The sequence below is a fragment of the Anomalospiza imberbis genome, chromosome 3 (assembly GCF_031753505.1).
Source record: "Anomalospiza imberbis isolate Cuckoo-Finch-1a 21T00152 chromosome 3, ASM3175350v1, whole genome shotgun sequence".
Classification (NCBI taxonomy): Eukaryota; Metazoa; Chordata; class Aves; order Passeriformes; family Viduidae; genus Anomalospiza; species Anomalospiza imberbis.
This window is the reverse complement of record NC_089683.1, coordinates 68,275,684-68,290,647: the sequence shown is the minus strand read 5'-3', so window position 1 is coordinate 68,290,647 and position 14,964 is coordinate 68,275,684. Positions and strand designations below refer to the sequence as shown.

At 40.5% G+C, this 14,964-nt stretch overlaps 1 protein-coding gene across 1 annotated transcript in view; it reads right to left on the bottom strand.

The window, feature by feature from the left end:
- Positions 1-7,273: 7,273 nt before the first annotated feature.
- RGS7 (regulator of G protein signaling 7) overlaps positions 7,274-14,964 on the bottom strand; it is a 259,983-nt gene continuing 252,292 nt past the window's right edge. Inside the window, exon 17 of the mRNA XM_068184948.1 lies at positions 7,274-7,836. Coding sequence (XP_068041049.1) covers positions 7,675-7,836 — 162 coding nt within the window. The 3' untranslated portion in view covers positions 7,274-7,674. The remainder of the gene's footprint in view (positions 7,837-14,964) is intronic.

The following is a 14,964-nucleotide window of genomic DNA, read 5'->3' as shown; positions in this document are numbered from 1 at the left end:
TCATCATCAAATGTGGCCTAGAGTCCTCAGTAAAAAATCTGGGCTCAAGCATTCTTTTTCTGGTGTGCTGGAAGCAGATTAGTTCTTACAAGATCTTCTAGCTTATTCAAATGTCACTCCTTACTTGAAATTATTTTTCTCTGATGTTTTATCTGAGCTTGCAAGACTTGGGATTCCATGTGAGTTTCTAAACAGGACAAAAGTCACAGGAAGGTAAGGCTGTCTGCCTCTGGGTCCATGGTCATAAGCAAAGGATTCTCCCTGAGCATATCAGTTCTCAGATGAACTTGCCTTAGTGCTAGGTTGGATTTTATATTGGCTTTAGATACATTAAATGGTCTGTGCAAAATGTCTCCCAATCCAACACCTGAATTTTAGGAATGTTCAAAAACCATTGAGATCCATAAGCTTTAATTGAAGTATAAAAATTAATTATATATGTGTGGGCACACACACACACACACACACACACACACAGAGTATATATTTTACTACCTGTATATATACACTTACCTATACATAACGTAACTGTTTCTTACATAACTTAGCAAAGGATCTGGGTCTCATTCTCCTGTCTTTTATATAAATGGACAGTTTAAAAGCAATCTTTATGAGGTTCTGTGTGAAGGCAGATATAGAAAGTAATTTTAGATGGCCTCTCTATCAATCAGGGTAAGAAAAGAAACAAATATAGTGAGATAATTTTTATGAAGCATAACTGAATCATGCCTCTGTTTTCATTAAAATCATATAGCAATTAGTAAGTGATGATCTGGTTTAGAAGAAGGAACATATTGTTTTTGTACACTGTGCTTTGTGTACTGCTTGGGCTAAATTGAGACAAATAACCAACACAATATTTCTCTTTGATATCAGTAAATATTGGCATCAAGAAACCATTGCCCCATTATTTTTAATAGGAAGAATTCAGTCTAAACCTTTTTTTCATCAAGTTGAGGAGGTGATGTCATATGGTAAAGGCTGGATATTCCAAATAAATCACTAACAAGTCATTTTGGCTGAGCAGTATGTGTATCAGATATGCAACTGAACATGTCTGGAAGAAAATGCATTATTGTCATAAGACTTAGGAGTCAGAGCCTGATGAGTTTGTGTATTTTGCAAACAGTTACACAAGTAACCAGACATTTCCTGCACAACTCAACATTTTTAAGGGAATGTCCTAGACTTTATAGCAAATAACCTTGGATTACACACTCAGACCCTGATTCAGCACCCACTGCTGAGCGTTTCACTCTTCCTGTAGGCCCTCGCATGACATGTTTGTCAAATGTGCATTGTAAAATCCACTGCAATATGCAGAGGGTGCCAGTGACTGAGCTTTCGACATTAGTGTTTGTCAAACCCGCGTTCCCCAAGACGTGGCAGGAGCTAACAATTACAGGCCACCTTCTCTACTTTTCTTAGTCTCTGATCCTGAGGGTCCCAAACAATGTAGAGCCCAGGGAACTGGACCCACCCCTTCAGCACCCAGAAGCTGCTCTTGTGCCCTCTGCTTGTTCCTCTCATTGCATTTGCCTGGCCCATGTGGGGATTGCTCAAGCTCCACACTCATGGCCACCAGCAGTGCTAGGCAGGTACTGTTTTGTCCACTGCTGTGCTTCAGTCTCCTCATGGAAGGCCATGGATGTGTAGGTGTCTGGCTATGGGTGTCTGGCTCCAAGCTAGATGTCCTGGAGGATGAATTAAGCTCCCCATGGGGAATGTGCAGTAGATTTAACTGCCTCATAGGCAGTGTGTGCTATCCAAAGGTTATGAGGGTATCTACTAAAGCTCCTGCTAATTTGATCTGCCATAAATCCTTAAAGGTTTTATCAGCAGGAGGAATCAAAAAATAAGCTTATTACTCTTTCTCACCAATATACTATGATCTTTTTCCCTAATTTCACTACCTAATGTAATGAATTTATAGAAAACAGAGTATCAGTGGACAAATTAGACCTCTTCCTGATGACAATGTAGGAGAAGAGGAACTATGCCAGTATAAGCTTGGTTTATTTAAGACTCAATTTTTGCGGCAGGGTTACTGAGGATCCACCCTGCAGAAAATCAGAGCAGATGTGTAAAGTCTGTGTGGAAATAGGAGCCTTCCTTTCTGATCGATCTGCAGTGATACCTCAGGCATGGGTTAGACCCCAGGAACGGCATTTCTTATACTATAAAGTCTGGAGGTGGGTGAATATTTTTACAATCAAAGTGAGGCTGGGGCAAAAAAAAAAAAAAAAAAAAAAAAAAAAAAGAATAAAAAGAAAAAGCTGGCATGTCTCCAGGAAGCTCTGTTTTTCATTTCACCTGAGCTGTTTAGAATTTTTACAACTGAAAATTGCTTCTTTCCATCTGTGAAGCATTTGCTTCTTGGAAAAGATGCACAAAGCCAAGACATGAAAGACATTTGAAATAAATAAATAAACTAATGCATTCTTTGGAGAATCCATGCTGTTTCCCTACTGCTCCCCATTTTCTTATGAAGACGTCTCCACAGATGGAGGGCAGCCGTGGTGTCCTCAGCAGTAATGAGTGAGGGAAAATAATTTCAGTAAGTAAATTACAGTAGCTCATATGCCTGCATTCTTAATAGATTCTGTTTCTAAAGCATAGGCCACAAACTAATTTAGTGAGAGGAGGGCATCCTTCATATATGTGCATTAAAAAATGTTACAATTTCCAAAGAATAGTTACCTAATAGAATCCCCTGTGGGTAGTACTGCCTGATATAAATACTTTGTGCAGGAATGGCATGGAGGATGTCAAGTGAGGCTACAGCACACACTTCAGAGACAATTCAGGGCTGTGCCTCTGTTCATATGGTAGCTGAAGATTGTTTTGTATAGCTCAGTAGAGAAAGAGATAAAACAAGCCATTTCTCTGGTCTTTCCCTAACATCCCAAAGTTTATAAGTACCCAATAACAAAAATAAAATGGCAGTGGTAGCTATTGCAAGGTTCATAACTCCTCCTGCTCCTCTATGACTACATCCCTCTTTAAAAGGCATCACAAAGAAAATTACCCAGAATATCTCAACCAAAACTATGGCAGGTAATTGAGGAATTTTCCTCTGCCCTTTAATCTGAAATGATTGCAGTATAGCAGTGAGAAGGATGCCCAAGTAAGGACAACACCAAGGGCAGATACTTGCTCAGAAAGAACTTAAGACTTTCCATTGACTTCGGCCAAAGGATGCTGGCTCATGCTGGCTGCAAGTTCTACCCTATGCTTTTCTCCCTGGAAAGGAGCTACCAAGTGTCCTTCCGTATGCTCCTGGTAGTGACAAAGTTCAATCAGTGATAGCTATTCTGCCTGCCCAGGAGCAGGGATCTACGTTTGCTAAGGGTTTCACTGGATGCAGAATCAGAAAGCAAATGTTGCCTTAGTAGGTAATTGGAAAAGTTATTGGGCTGTTGTGTCTCAAAGTGATTAACTATTCAATGTGACTAAAGCAATTAATTAATGATTTAATGGAACTTCTCCTAATTGTTACTTAGCAGCTATGAAAAAGTAGGAGTTATTTTGGAAGCTGCATACCATTCTACTGTCAGGTGTGTTGATTCACAGCTAGATGGTGGCACCAGCCTCCATGGTCAACCAAACTGGAGACCACATTTCTGTCATGATTTGTGTTGCTGGAGCTAGGGATTGTATTTGAAGAATACAGGAGAGGAGCCAAGTCTGGTAAGGGCCTGAAGAATCCTTTTGTTATTCAAATTGAAAGCTTGGCTGGTTATGTTAAGCACAGAGAAATTTGCTCCCTCCTCTGTAACTCTCCTGGAGAACAGAAATCATGGATGAGATCTCCTTTGGAAGTTCATATATTGCTGTTTAAATAGACTCAAGAGTAAATCTATTCTTCTTAAATCTTTTCTTCAGCTTACAGTAATTTTGGGTACACCAAATATCAAGCTTTGTGGAAGGAAAAGAAAGGAAGAGAAAACCCACAAAGGCCATGTGTTTGATCCCAGGCTCAGCAAGGCGTTGTTCCATGGATGAATTTGCAAACCTTGGTTCTATCACTCTGCTAAAGAGAGAGCTATCAGGGTCTCCTTAATGTGTTACACAAAAGGGCTGCAGCACACAAAGCCTGGAACACATCAGTGTACAGATCCCAAGAGGGTCCTGTGGAGTCTATTACTTTGATGAAGTGGTATTTAAAATTGCATTACCCAGCAGCTGTTTAACCCTCCAGATGTTGCCCCTGTGGAGTGTTTAATAGAACGTGAAGTGCTGGTAGGCTAGGCCATAACCTCATGTCATCTATTCAGCAGGCCACATCAGGTCTTACCATCTTCTACTAAATCAATACAGGATGACCTGACATAGCAACTTTCCTCATCTGCTGTTCTTTTTCTGTTTATTTTTCCCATAGTGAGTAGAAAAATCGGAAGAAAACAAAATAAATCCAAAGGAACAGAAGAAAAGAAGATCTGAAAGCAAACACTCTCAGAAACTTTTGTTCATCTCAGTTCGTGTTTTCCCCTCGTGTGCGCTGACAGCCCCGATCCAGCAGCTTGGTGCTGCCATCTGCTGTTGCTCCTGCTGCTCACGCTGCCCACGTTTCTGAGCGAATCAGCGATGGGCAACTAAAATAAATTAGCATCATGAATAAGTAAAAGATAATTGTAAAGAGAAATAGGTAAAGAGCCTAGAATGGAAAAATCTCACTTAACCTTTAATTTTTGGCAGCATTTTTGAATCCTTGTGTAACATGCTAATAGTAATTCCTAAGGTCATCAAAAAGATGAAGCATGATCAATTCAACTTTTGGGAACATTTAGTCAGGAATTTCCTGTGGCTATCAGGTCGAGGACCTGATGCTTCACAGTGTTTTTCATGGTTTAGATATTTGGTGCCACAGGTATTTGTTTTACAGAGCTGGCTTCCAAAATCAATTAAAACCAAGGAACAAACTTGTTTTGATTAGTACAGGGCACCTGTTAGATCACATTTGCAAAGATGAAACTTCCTGTCTGAAGGCTGGATACCCTCTGGGACATCATCAGCTTTTAAAAACATGAACAAAAGCCTTTCATTCACCAGAAGGAATTCAGATGGCATATGACTTGCCCCATCACCCCTCATTGGGCTGTCTGGTATCTAGCTGGGCTGCAGTTCTGCAGTTAAAACACAGTCTTGACAGGAATTTTGTTTTGGAGGTAGATATGAAAATGAGGAGTGAACTTTTGTTGTGGGGGGATTCCTTGCAGCACAAACAAATTTGAACTTTTTATAGAGTAAGAACATTGACATCCAGGATGTTGAGAATTAAAAACATTTTACTGTTATTATACAGACCTTTATTTTTTCCTTCCATGCCTTTTTTTTTTTTTTTTGTGTGTGTGTGTGTGTGTAAACCTATTTACACTTCTCAGCCAAATCTTTACCAAAGATTTCAACAGGGCCAAGATTTCAATCCTTGCTGGCCAGAGTTAGCACAAATGTGATGGCTGTTACTATGATTATATCTACAGAGAACTGGTACTTAGAGGAAATAACAGTTTACTGGCATCTCTTCTAGTGAAGTTTTTGAGATTCAAGTATCAAGAATGTAGACATTTATTGAACACACTGTGCCAGCACAAATAATCTCTTGACACATGACTGCAGCCACAGAAATCAGTGCCAGCATAGCTCTCTCAAATTTGAAAGGATTGACCACTTCCTCTCACTGTTACAAAACCCTGTGTAGGAATGTAAAACAGATACTACAGCACATGACAGTTCAGGGATGGATGTCTTTCACACCAAACTCTTGACAAATGTGTTTTTCATCACCTGACTTTACCTTCTGTTATTCTAATAGCACACTATGGAGTGGTATCCTATGGAGTGGCATCTTTGGCAAGTGGTATCTTGGAAGTACTGTAGATTCTCCTTGCCTCATACAGATAGCAGCAGTAAAGCAGCATTTAGTGTGACAGACGTTCTCTATTGTAATCCATAAAGTTGGAGCTTGGGAACTTAAGAAGAGTTGTGCTGTAATTTCTAGCTCTGAGGAATGTTCTTCCTTACCTTTGCAGATCCATCTCCTCCATCACTTACCTCTTCCAAAATTGCAAGGCTTTGAAAGTCTTTTGGCTACAAGAAGAACAGGTATCTTTGCATCCTCTCAGGATGAAGTAGCTAGACTCAAAAGAAGCATTTTCTCTGTGTGCTTTAGTGAAAAGATGCAAACAAGGTGAGAAAGCAGAATCGTGCTTACAGAACAGCAGACCTCATGCTCCAGGTGTGGTTAGTGCCAGTGGGAGAGAATGGGGTCCCAACCTGGGAGCTGCCCAGTCTTGATAGGCACCCACCACTCCAGTTCTGAGATGGAAATTGTGCTGCCAAAGATTCAGTAGACCTAAACCCAAGTTTAGAAATCCTACTAATACACCCACAAATCATTGTAATCTCTTCCCTCTCCTCACATCCCTCCTGTTCTTGTTGAGCCCAAAAATCCCACCGTTAAAGTAGGCATTTGGTATAATGCAAAATGTAAAGTGAATTAGCAACAGCATAAATCTGAAACACAGATATGTGAAGATACATTTAGAGAGAGAAAACTGCTTTAATATATTTGAGTTGCAACTGGGACATGAGTGCATGTGGAAGAAACAGTACTTTCAACTCTCTTACCAGACTTCCAGACCTGGAGCTGGCTGTGCTGGCAATAGGGCAATAAGTGTCTGCCTGGGGCTGGAGCTTGTGTTCATGCCTCTGGCAGCAATGGGGAAATTAAAATCACCATTACTGTGCTGGCGTAGATGTAACTCATGTGCACTTGATCGGTGCTTCACAGGGGAGCCAGAGAGAGCACGCGTGGGTAGCAGGCAGTTGTAAGGGTGCATGGCAACTGTGGCCAAACAGTGCTCTCCCTTCCAGGCCAAGCACACTCCATTAGCCAAAGTAACCAGAAACAGGTGATCTGGCCTTTGAAAATCAATAGTATCACCATCCCCATGTCTTGCAGGGTACAAAGAGCACTTATAAAAACAGGTTTTACTGGATCATATTGCACAGTTCAGTTTACTTTCTAGTATCAAGATCTTGTTTAAATGGTGCATATATATCAATAACAGTTAAAGAGAATTTAGTCATTACCAAATTTTAGCCTCATCTGACCTGAAAATTCCCATTCTAATACTTGTATTTTGGGTATAATTGTCAAAATATCATCTTCTGAACATAGAAGCTTCAAAAGATTTAAACTGCTATTGCGACTTTCCTGTATACAACAGAAAAAATATATTGTTACTGCAGAGGAAAATGACTTGTTACATGCTTCTCACATAGTATCTTTATTAAACATTTGGACAGATATGCATCCATTTATTATATAAGTAATCTATGGGTTCTTAGTTTGCAAATGCTGGTTGAAAGTTCACAAGAGCAGGCTTTTCTGTGAACTTTCTGTATTTGTAAGTTCAGCCACTGCAGTAAATCCTGAGCCTATTGCCTGCTTAGCAGCACTTTGCACTGTACCCTAAGGGCTAAAGCTTGGAGCTCTGCATCTGAATATTTCAAAACCTGAGACCAGCTTGCTTGGAGTTTGTTTTTCTTCTTAAATAGTGCAAGTTGTTCTGGAAAGAACATATAATTGCAATTATCTGATAGTCAAATCCTTGGTCACTAACAAACCAAGCTCCACTACCACTACTAGTGGTTTCATTGGAGCAAAGCTTATTGCAGCATTTTGTAGTTGTTAGAAAAAAAGTTTTCTTTGTGCGTGCTGTAGTTCAGAGCTGTAAGGTCTTTGTGAATGGTTACTCTCAAAGCGCTACAGAAGTTCCCCGGTTCAAGGTGGCTCCTGGCTCCTCGGAAAAAGGAATGTGGGGTTCCAGCCTGGGAGGAGAGAAATAAGTGAAAAAGGAGCATCCCTGGGCTAGGCAGGACAGGTCTGCTTAGTGCAGTTCTGCAGCCTGGACAGTCAGTACTGAGCTGATTCAGAAGGAAGAAAGGTGGGTGCTGACCCCAGTAAACACAGTGTGCATCCATTAATCCAAGTCATCAATTACAGTGAAAGCTCCTCCAGCCCTATTTGTCAGAGCAATAGGATTTTCAGATTATAAAACCAGGAGTCACTGTGTGGTCACCTAACCACATAATTTAGGACACAGAACATCCTTGAATTTGATCCATTTTAAACTTGAGTAAATCTTTTAGATTAAAAAAAACCCAGCAACATCTATTCTCGATTTAAAAATTGCTAATGGTAGAAAAGCCACAATAACCTCTTGCAATCCACACCAGTAGCTAAGTATTTCCCTGGTGAAATGCGTAGCCTTTTCATCCTGTGCATTTGTCCAGCTCCAGACACCAGATCTTTCTATATCTTTTCTTGCTAAATTGGAAGAGCATTAGTCCTGAAGTAAATACTTACCATCTACAACCAAAATCCTTAAACTTTTTCTTGGCATGCTTAAATGACTGCACACCTACCATTTCTATCTGAAGATGCTTTCCAGCCTTTTGGTTGGTCTCAGAACAATCTTTAAGAGTGCCTGAAGTGAACACTGTACTTCAGAGCTCAATACACATACAGAGGAAATCGGGACTTCATGCCAAAAATGCATATTCCCAGGGGTTACATTAGTTCCCAACCAGTTTTGTGCCTGGAGTTGACACCCAGCTAATGCCCTGGATGTGAACCAGCAAATCCAGCTTAAGCCCATTGACCCCTGGTGAGGTGTTCTCCCCACAGCTCATGCAGCCCCTACAACTTGTTTCTCTGCACCTGACTTCACTTTTGTCCCCCAGATAAATGACAATTGCTCAGTCATATAATTTCAAATGACCAAACACTTCAAATTTTTGCTTCTCAAGTTCCTTCAGGCCTCATTTTAGATGGAGGAATCTGGTAATCTTCGTAATCATTGTAATGTTTTCAGTAATGATTTTATGCTTCTATTACTAATAGTAAAATTTGTACCATATTTTTTCAGGACTCTGTCAGAAGCAAGGCTGCTCACTGCTGAACTGTTCAACTGCAGAAATATTAGCCAGTGTCACTGGTACTCTGCATATCTTCATTTCCCTGAAGTCACACATTATTATTCACTTTATGTCTAAGATACTATATAAAGTTACTGTGCTGCATTTTCAGCTCAGAAAGGTCTCTCTCAAATAATGTAAGGAAGGGTAGCAAGTGCGCGTAATTTTCTGTGTTCCTATCCTGCTTTTCAGGTAAGAGCAGCAAGTTATTAATTAATCAGCTCCATGAAGTAATTAAAAATATATATTCTGCATGCACCAATTCATATAACATACATACATGAAATGAAAGCCACAGGAAATATAAATAAAAGTTTCACAAGAATTTAGTGACAGTCCATGAAAAGGACCCTGGGAGAAAAAGGGAAACAACTCTCTTGTGCCTTGCTTTATTCATGAAGACAAATTCACTTTCTTTCTGAAAATGGTTGATACTCAGCCTTGGCTCTGCATGTCAACTCCACTTCTTTTCCCTCTTTGAAGTGCTGAGCATCTTTTGATATGTTTGGTAAGTCTCTATTAATCCATACCCATCAGAGTGCTAAAAAGACACATATCATGGAGGAAAAAATTGCATAGTTCTCCTTCCACATGGACCTCAGCAAAAATAACCATCTGCAAACAAGCAGGGATGCATATTTTCCATGATTCATGCTGCAGAACCCACCATAGGCTGTGGGACTGTTGTACAGAATTTGAGCTTTCACAGAAAAAAAAAATGCTACCAGGCAGCCTGATGGTGAGGGAAGTCTTCCCAGAAAGGAACTGAACATGAATCAAGTCAGAATGACTCAGATTGTTTTTGTGATTCTGCAGAGAGACAATCTGAGATAATAGCTGGGTTGTGTGAACTATTGCTATAATTTATTACAATAAATTTCAAAATACAATGACTTACTATTGTGAATTGTTTTTTTATTTTGTCTATATATCAAAAGCACTGTAATATCTATATTTCTAGCCCCTCTGTATGAATAAACACATATAAAAATATATATAAAAATCCTCTGTATGCTTCATAGCAAATATGCAAATTATCATCTTAACAAACATAGCAACATTCCTTTTGTATGCTCAGTGAAGTGCACTTTGATAAGAAGTAAGTAATGTGTAGCAGCAAGATTGAGCTATGATGGGAGGTAGCCAGACTTAGGACACCAAGGAGTTTATAATTCTATCATTACGTGTTGAAGCTTGAAGCTTATGACAGAGCTTTCTAGGTGGTGGGTAAAAAAAAAAGAATTACTGAAAAAAAAGCCTGGGCCTTTGCTTAAATATATAAATTAGGTTTGTGCTGCTTTGAATTCAAAAAAAGAAAGAAAAATGCTATATTTGTGTTTCACAACAACAAGGGTACTGTAGGCAGCACAAAGTATCAGCAAAAGTAAAGGACATTTCTGCTGTTTGCGTGTTCTACACGCAGGTTAAGTAAATGGTTTTAATTTAACCAACCAGGTCCCATGACTCAAGGTGAGAAAAATTCTTCTTTAGTGCTGTTCTCCATCCTTTGCCAGAAAGCTGTTCCCAATTGAAACTATATTTATCTGTTATTTACCAGTTTAGTCAGCTGAGGACAAGTTGTTCTGAAAATGTTTGTTTATATCGGCCAGCCAGGCATCAAGAAGAAAAAGAAGAGAAGTGGAAAGAAAAACCAATATGGAAACACATCTGAAATTCCAGGGAAAACCTTTCTGTTGACTTTGTCAGGATATAGCCAAGATCTGCAGTCAACAGAGAATGATGGCTATTAAAATAAGGGAAAGAGACTAGAGACTGTAAAGAAAGAAAAGGCAGAGAAAGGAAAATAGAAATAGAGAGAACTTCCTAGATTCCCATTAAAAAAAAAGGAAGGGTCAGGGGGAGGAAAATGGAGGTTCAGCTGCAAACAAGCAATGGAAGGGAATGAAAACTGAGAAAGTAAATTAAAATATGTATGATCATCGATTTTAATGGATAAAGATATCAGTCATTGGCCTTGTTTCCGAATTTTCCTGAGTAGGTGGTAGAGGCACAGGCTGGTTTCTGTATGGATAGGATATTGAAATAGCAGGAAAATTCGGAGAGGTTATTCATGTCTGAAGCTTTGGGAAGATCACATCTGGTAGTAAAGGAAAGATTTATCTTCAATTTTAAATTGCTTGGAAATTATTGGGGAATTTTTGTTATGTAATTATATTTGGGGTCCTCCCTCTTAGAGAATGTTTTAATTTTCAATTTTTACCCAGACAAAACAATTTTAGTAGAGCACCGTGAGTGCAGCAAGTATGTATCGGTAATGACCATGAAAGGACAAACACCACATAGCAAGCTTTATAGGATTCAGGAAGGACAGAATTTAAGTTTAACCACAAAGAAAGCCAACTTGTTAAGAAATGTGTCTGAAACTAAATGACTAGTAAATCCTCCAAAAATCAGTTTTTGCAGGGGGAATAAATGTGGAAGGCATATTGTCTTCCTAATCCAGAACAGACTGACGCATCTTTTGAAGAACAAACTGAAATTCTTTCTAAACTATGAAATCTTGAAGGGACACCAGGCATGAATTTACCAGCCAGTAAAAAGGTCCTTTAGCCTCTTTCCTCTTGTCCCAGCCAGATCTCCACATGCTGCTCCCTTGTCTGTTTTTTAAATAGTAACATCCAAATATGTAGCTAGTAGAGAGATTGTTGGATGACCAACAGATGGGTAATTGGTAGATAGAGGCCACTTAGTTTGTTTCTCCCACAGTTTTCTGGTTCATAGTGGCTTTATTTCCCTTATCACGTCTCCCCATCTGTCCTTTTTGAGTTGGCTTCCAGCACAATTAATGGTTTCCATTTTTAATATACCATACGTACATAATTATATCTTTCCCTGTGGACATGGGCAAAGAGCTTGCAGTCTTGACAACCACATTATTAATGATGGAAGCATGTGCTGTCGATGTCCCAGCTAGTAGAAGAATACAGGCCTCCAATATTTTCAGAGTTTACTACATAAAATGACCTTGTTAGATCAGTCTTACGAACATGCATCAGGACAGAGATGAGCTGTCACAATAAATATCTGTCATATGATCCAGACCTAATTCTTCATGGCCACCACTTTCCTGCAGCACATTCAGGTACCAGTGAATGTTCTCATGCATTGCAGGATCCTCCTCACTTTTGTATGTTTGCCCATGTTGTGGTGTGTGTCTTCCAAGCCCCTGCCGCTTTTACCAATGCTCTCCTCAGGCTAAGCCCCCTCCAAGCACACAGGCACCAGTCTGATTCTCCAGGAGAGCAGTGTATTGGTCTTTCCCCTTCCATATACATACAAAAGTATTCTTTGCACAAAACCAAAGAAATTTTGTCAGAAATTCTCCAGGTGCTTCAGGAATGCCATATGGAGAAGCCAGCTGACAAAAGCAGCCATTGATGATGGACAATCTGTCACAAAGCTGTTCCTTTTTCTCGAGTGGCACTGAATTTTCTAGCACACTATACCATAAACTCCCCGGCAGTAAAAGACCCATATAGAATTGCACAAAATGTCATATAAAGCCTTATTACCAAGGGAAAAGAACAGCTGGTAGCAATGTCTCAAATAGTAATGCTTCAAGAGTATCAGCCTGTAGTTCAAAACCCTAGAAGCTCTCTTGACATGAGCAAATCTTCCCTTCTTCATCAGCAGCTGAGCCAGGTTTTGAGCCAGCAGTGTTTCCAAACAAATTAGTAGTAGTAGAAATAGTAGTAGTAATACTGCCTGCCCCTTTCCATCACTGGAAGGATTTGGAAGCAGTCTTCTAGCAGAGCTGTGCCAGTCGCACACAGAGCGGGCAGATGCAGAGAACATCTGTTTCAAAGGTTGTGCCAGCAGTGCAGGCACTGTGACATCAAATGCTAGGGTACAAAAAGGCACCAGGAGACTTGCTGTAGGATCCTGTGGGGAGTGAACATTGTCGCTCCTGTGACCAGAGATAGGACTGTTCAGTCTGTGTCACAGAAGAAACACGCATCCTCCATCCGGACGTTCCTTGCATCACACACCGTATCACAGTCATGCACATCCACCTCTACAAATACCAGGTTGCCAGTGACTAATATGAGCTGTTTAAAACTTGATGATGAATGGTTCTACATTCCCAAAGAAGAATGCTCTGTCCCACCGCACATTTTTTAATTGTCTTGTCAGTTTCTATAAAGCTGGGAGGATGGACTAACAAAAGTCACCTGGGGTGATGAAGGGCTTTGATTAAGGGCTCCCCAAACTCAGCATAGAACTAGCTATTAGCACCCAAACCAAATCTAAAAGCTGCCTATACAAGGTGCCTATACAAACCAGGTTGGAGCAAAACAGAAGCACACAGGTTTCTCTGAGCTGAGATGTGCCCTCCCCTCTCTCAGTTGAACACAGCACTGTCTCAGGCACCACCAGCTCAGCAAGGATGCAGCCCCAGATGCCGTGATGGTGTGGATGACAGCAGGGCATTTCTTAGTCTTGGATGCATCACGCAAGCTGGAGCCCAGAGACCAGCTCAGCTCAGAGCTATGGCGCACTATGAGAGCCTTCCTCACTCCCCAGGGAAGCCAGCTCTGCTCCAAGCTGTGGGAAAACCACAACCAGACCCCATGTTTTAGGTTTTTACTGCCTGCCCAGCCATATCATCAGACTACCTCATTTTTAGCAAATGATCTAGACATCAGTGAATTCTCCAGATAACAAAAGACTATCCTTCAGCCTCCTACACCACCTCTTAACGTGACCCCCCACCTAGACTGCAGCCCTTCAAGTTATCCTCCATTTGTTTGTTGGTGTACTCCCTTAGATCTGCAGATCGCTTTGATTATTTGAACATCTGGAAGTTGTCACATGCCTTTTCTGACCGTGACCATCTGAAAAATTACCCAGCAGGACTTGAGGGGAGACACAGTAAGGAAACAAAAACATCCTACTCATAAGAACATGTGGCAGGAATTATCAAATGACACCATCCCAAAGGGTAGTGCTATATATCCAAGCAAAGACAAACTTTCTCCCCATCCCCTAAAGCCAGGAGAATTTTTTTCCCATAGTATCAAGTCCAGACATAAAACAATATTACATACAAATACCTAAAGTATTTTTCATTAAACATTATGTTATGAAGGTTAATTCTCTATTACTAATGGAGAGAAAGTATTTCTTTCATCCTCCAGCTTTCAAAACTGGAGAGTAGATCCTCCTCATACATGATTCTCAACAGAAAAACCTCCCTAAAATGGTTCAGTGCCTGAGGTTGTTAGGGTGCCTATTCCAAGTTTGCCTGCTGTCCTTACAGGCAGAGCACAGGTTCTTTGGTAAAGCTGGAATGGGATATATATATAAAAAAAAGAGATTTAAAAAGGTTAAAATACAGAGTCAGAGTTTCTCAGCAATCCCATCAGAGGCAGTAGGGGTTCTGGAGAAGAGGAGAAAAGACCAAAATCAATGCAACTGTGCAGATGGAAGCCCAGGAAAATCAAGCACAGGTTTTAGATTTGGTTTCTCATTCTTAATGAGATACAGAAATGAACAAATGAAGAACAAATGGAGCGTGGAGAGCAATACAGACCATACTGCTGCAGTCTGGCAGCTGTTAACCAGTTATATTTTGGCCTTTGTCAAGAGGTTCTCCCTAAAATCAGAAGGCAATGGGTTTCCTTCTGGACAGCTCGTTTGCTTATAGATCATAGGTCCAAAATCTCATTGCCCTGGAGGAAAACAGGAACAACTACGTGCTCCCATGCATTACTTCCAAACTCCCCTTCCCTGTGGGCAGCCAGCTGGAAGGGGGGCAGTCTTTGCTGGGGACACGATACCAGTAGAACTGGTTATTCCATCAGTCCTCAGCCTCTGCATGTCTCCAGAGTCGAATCAGACCTTGATGTACTGGCTTTGCTCCGTGGCTGTCACTATTACTTCTTCCTTTGGAGGTACTTTATATTTGGTGGCACAGCACTCTGATTTTTTCTCCTTAAACCAAGTGCCACTGGCTAC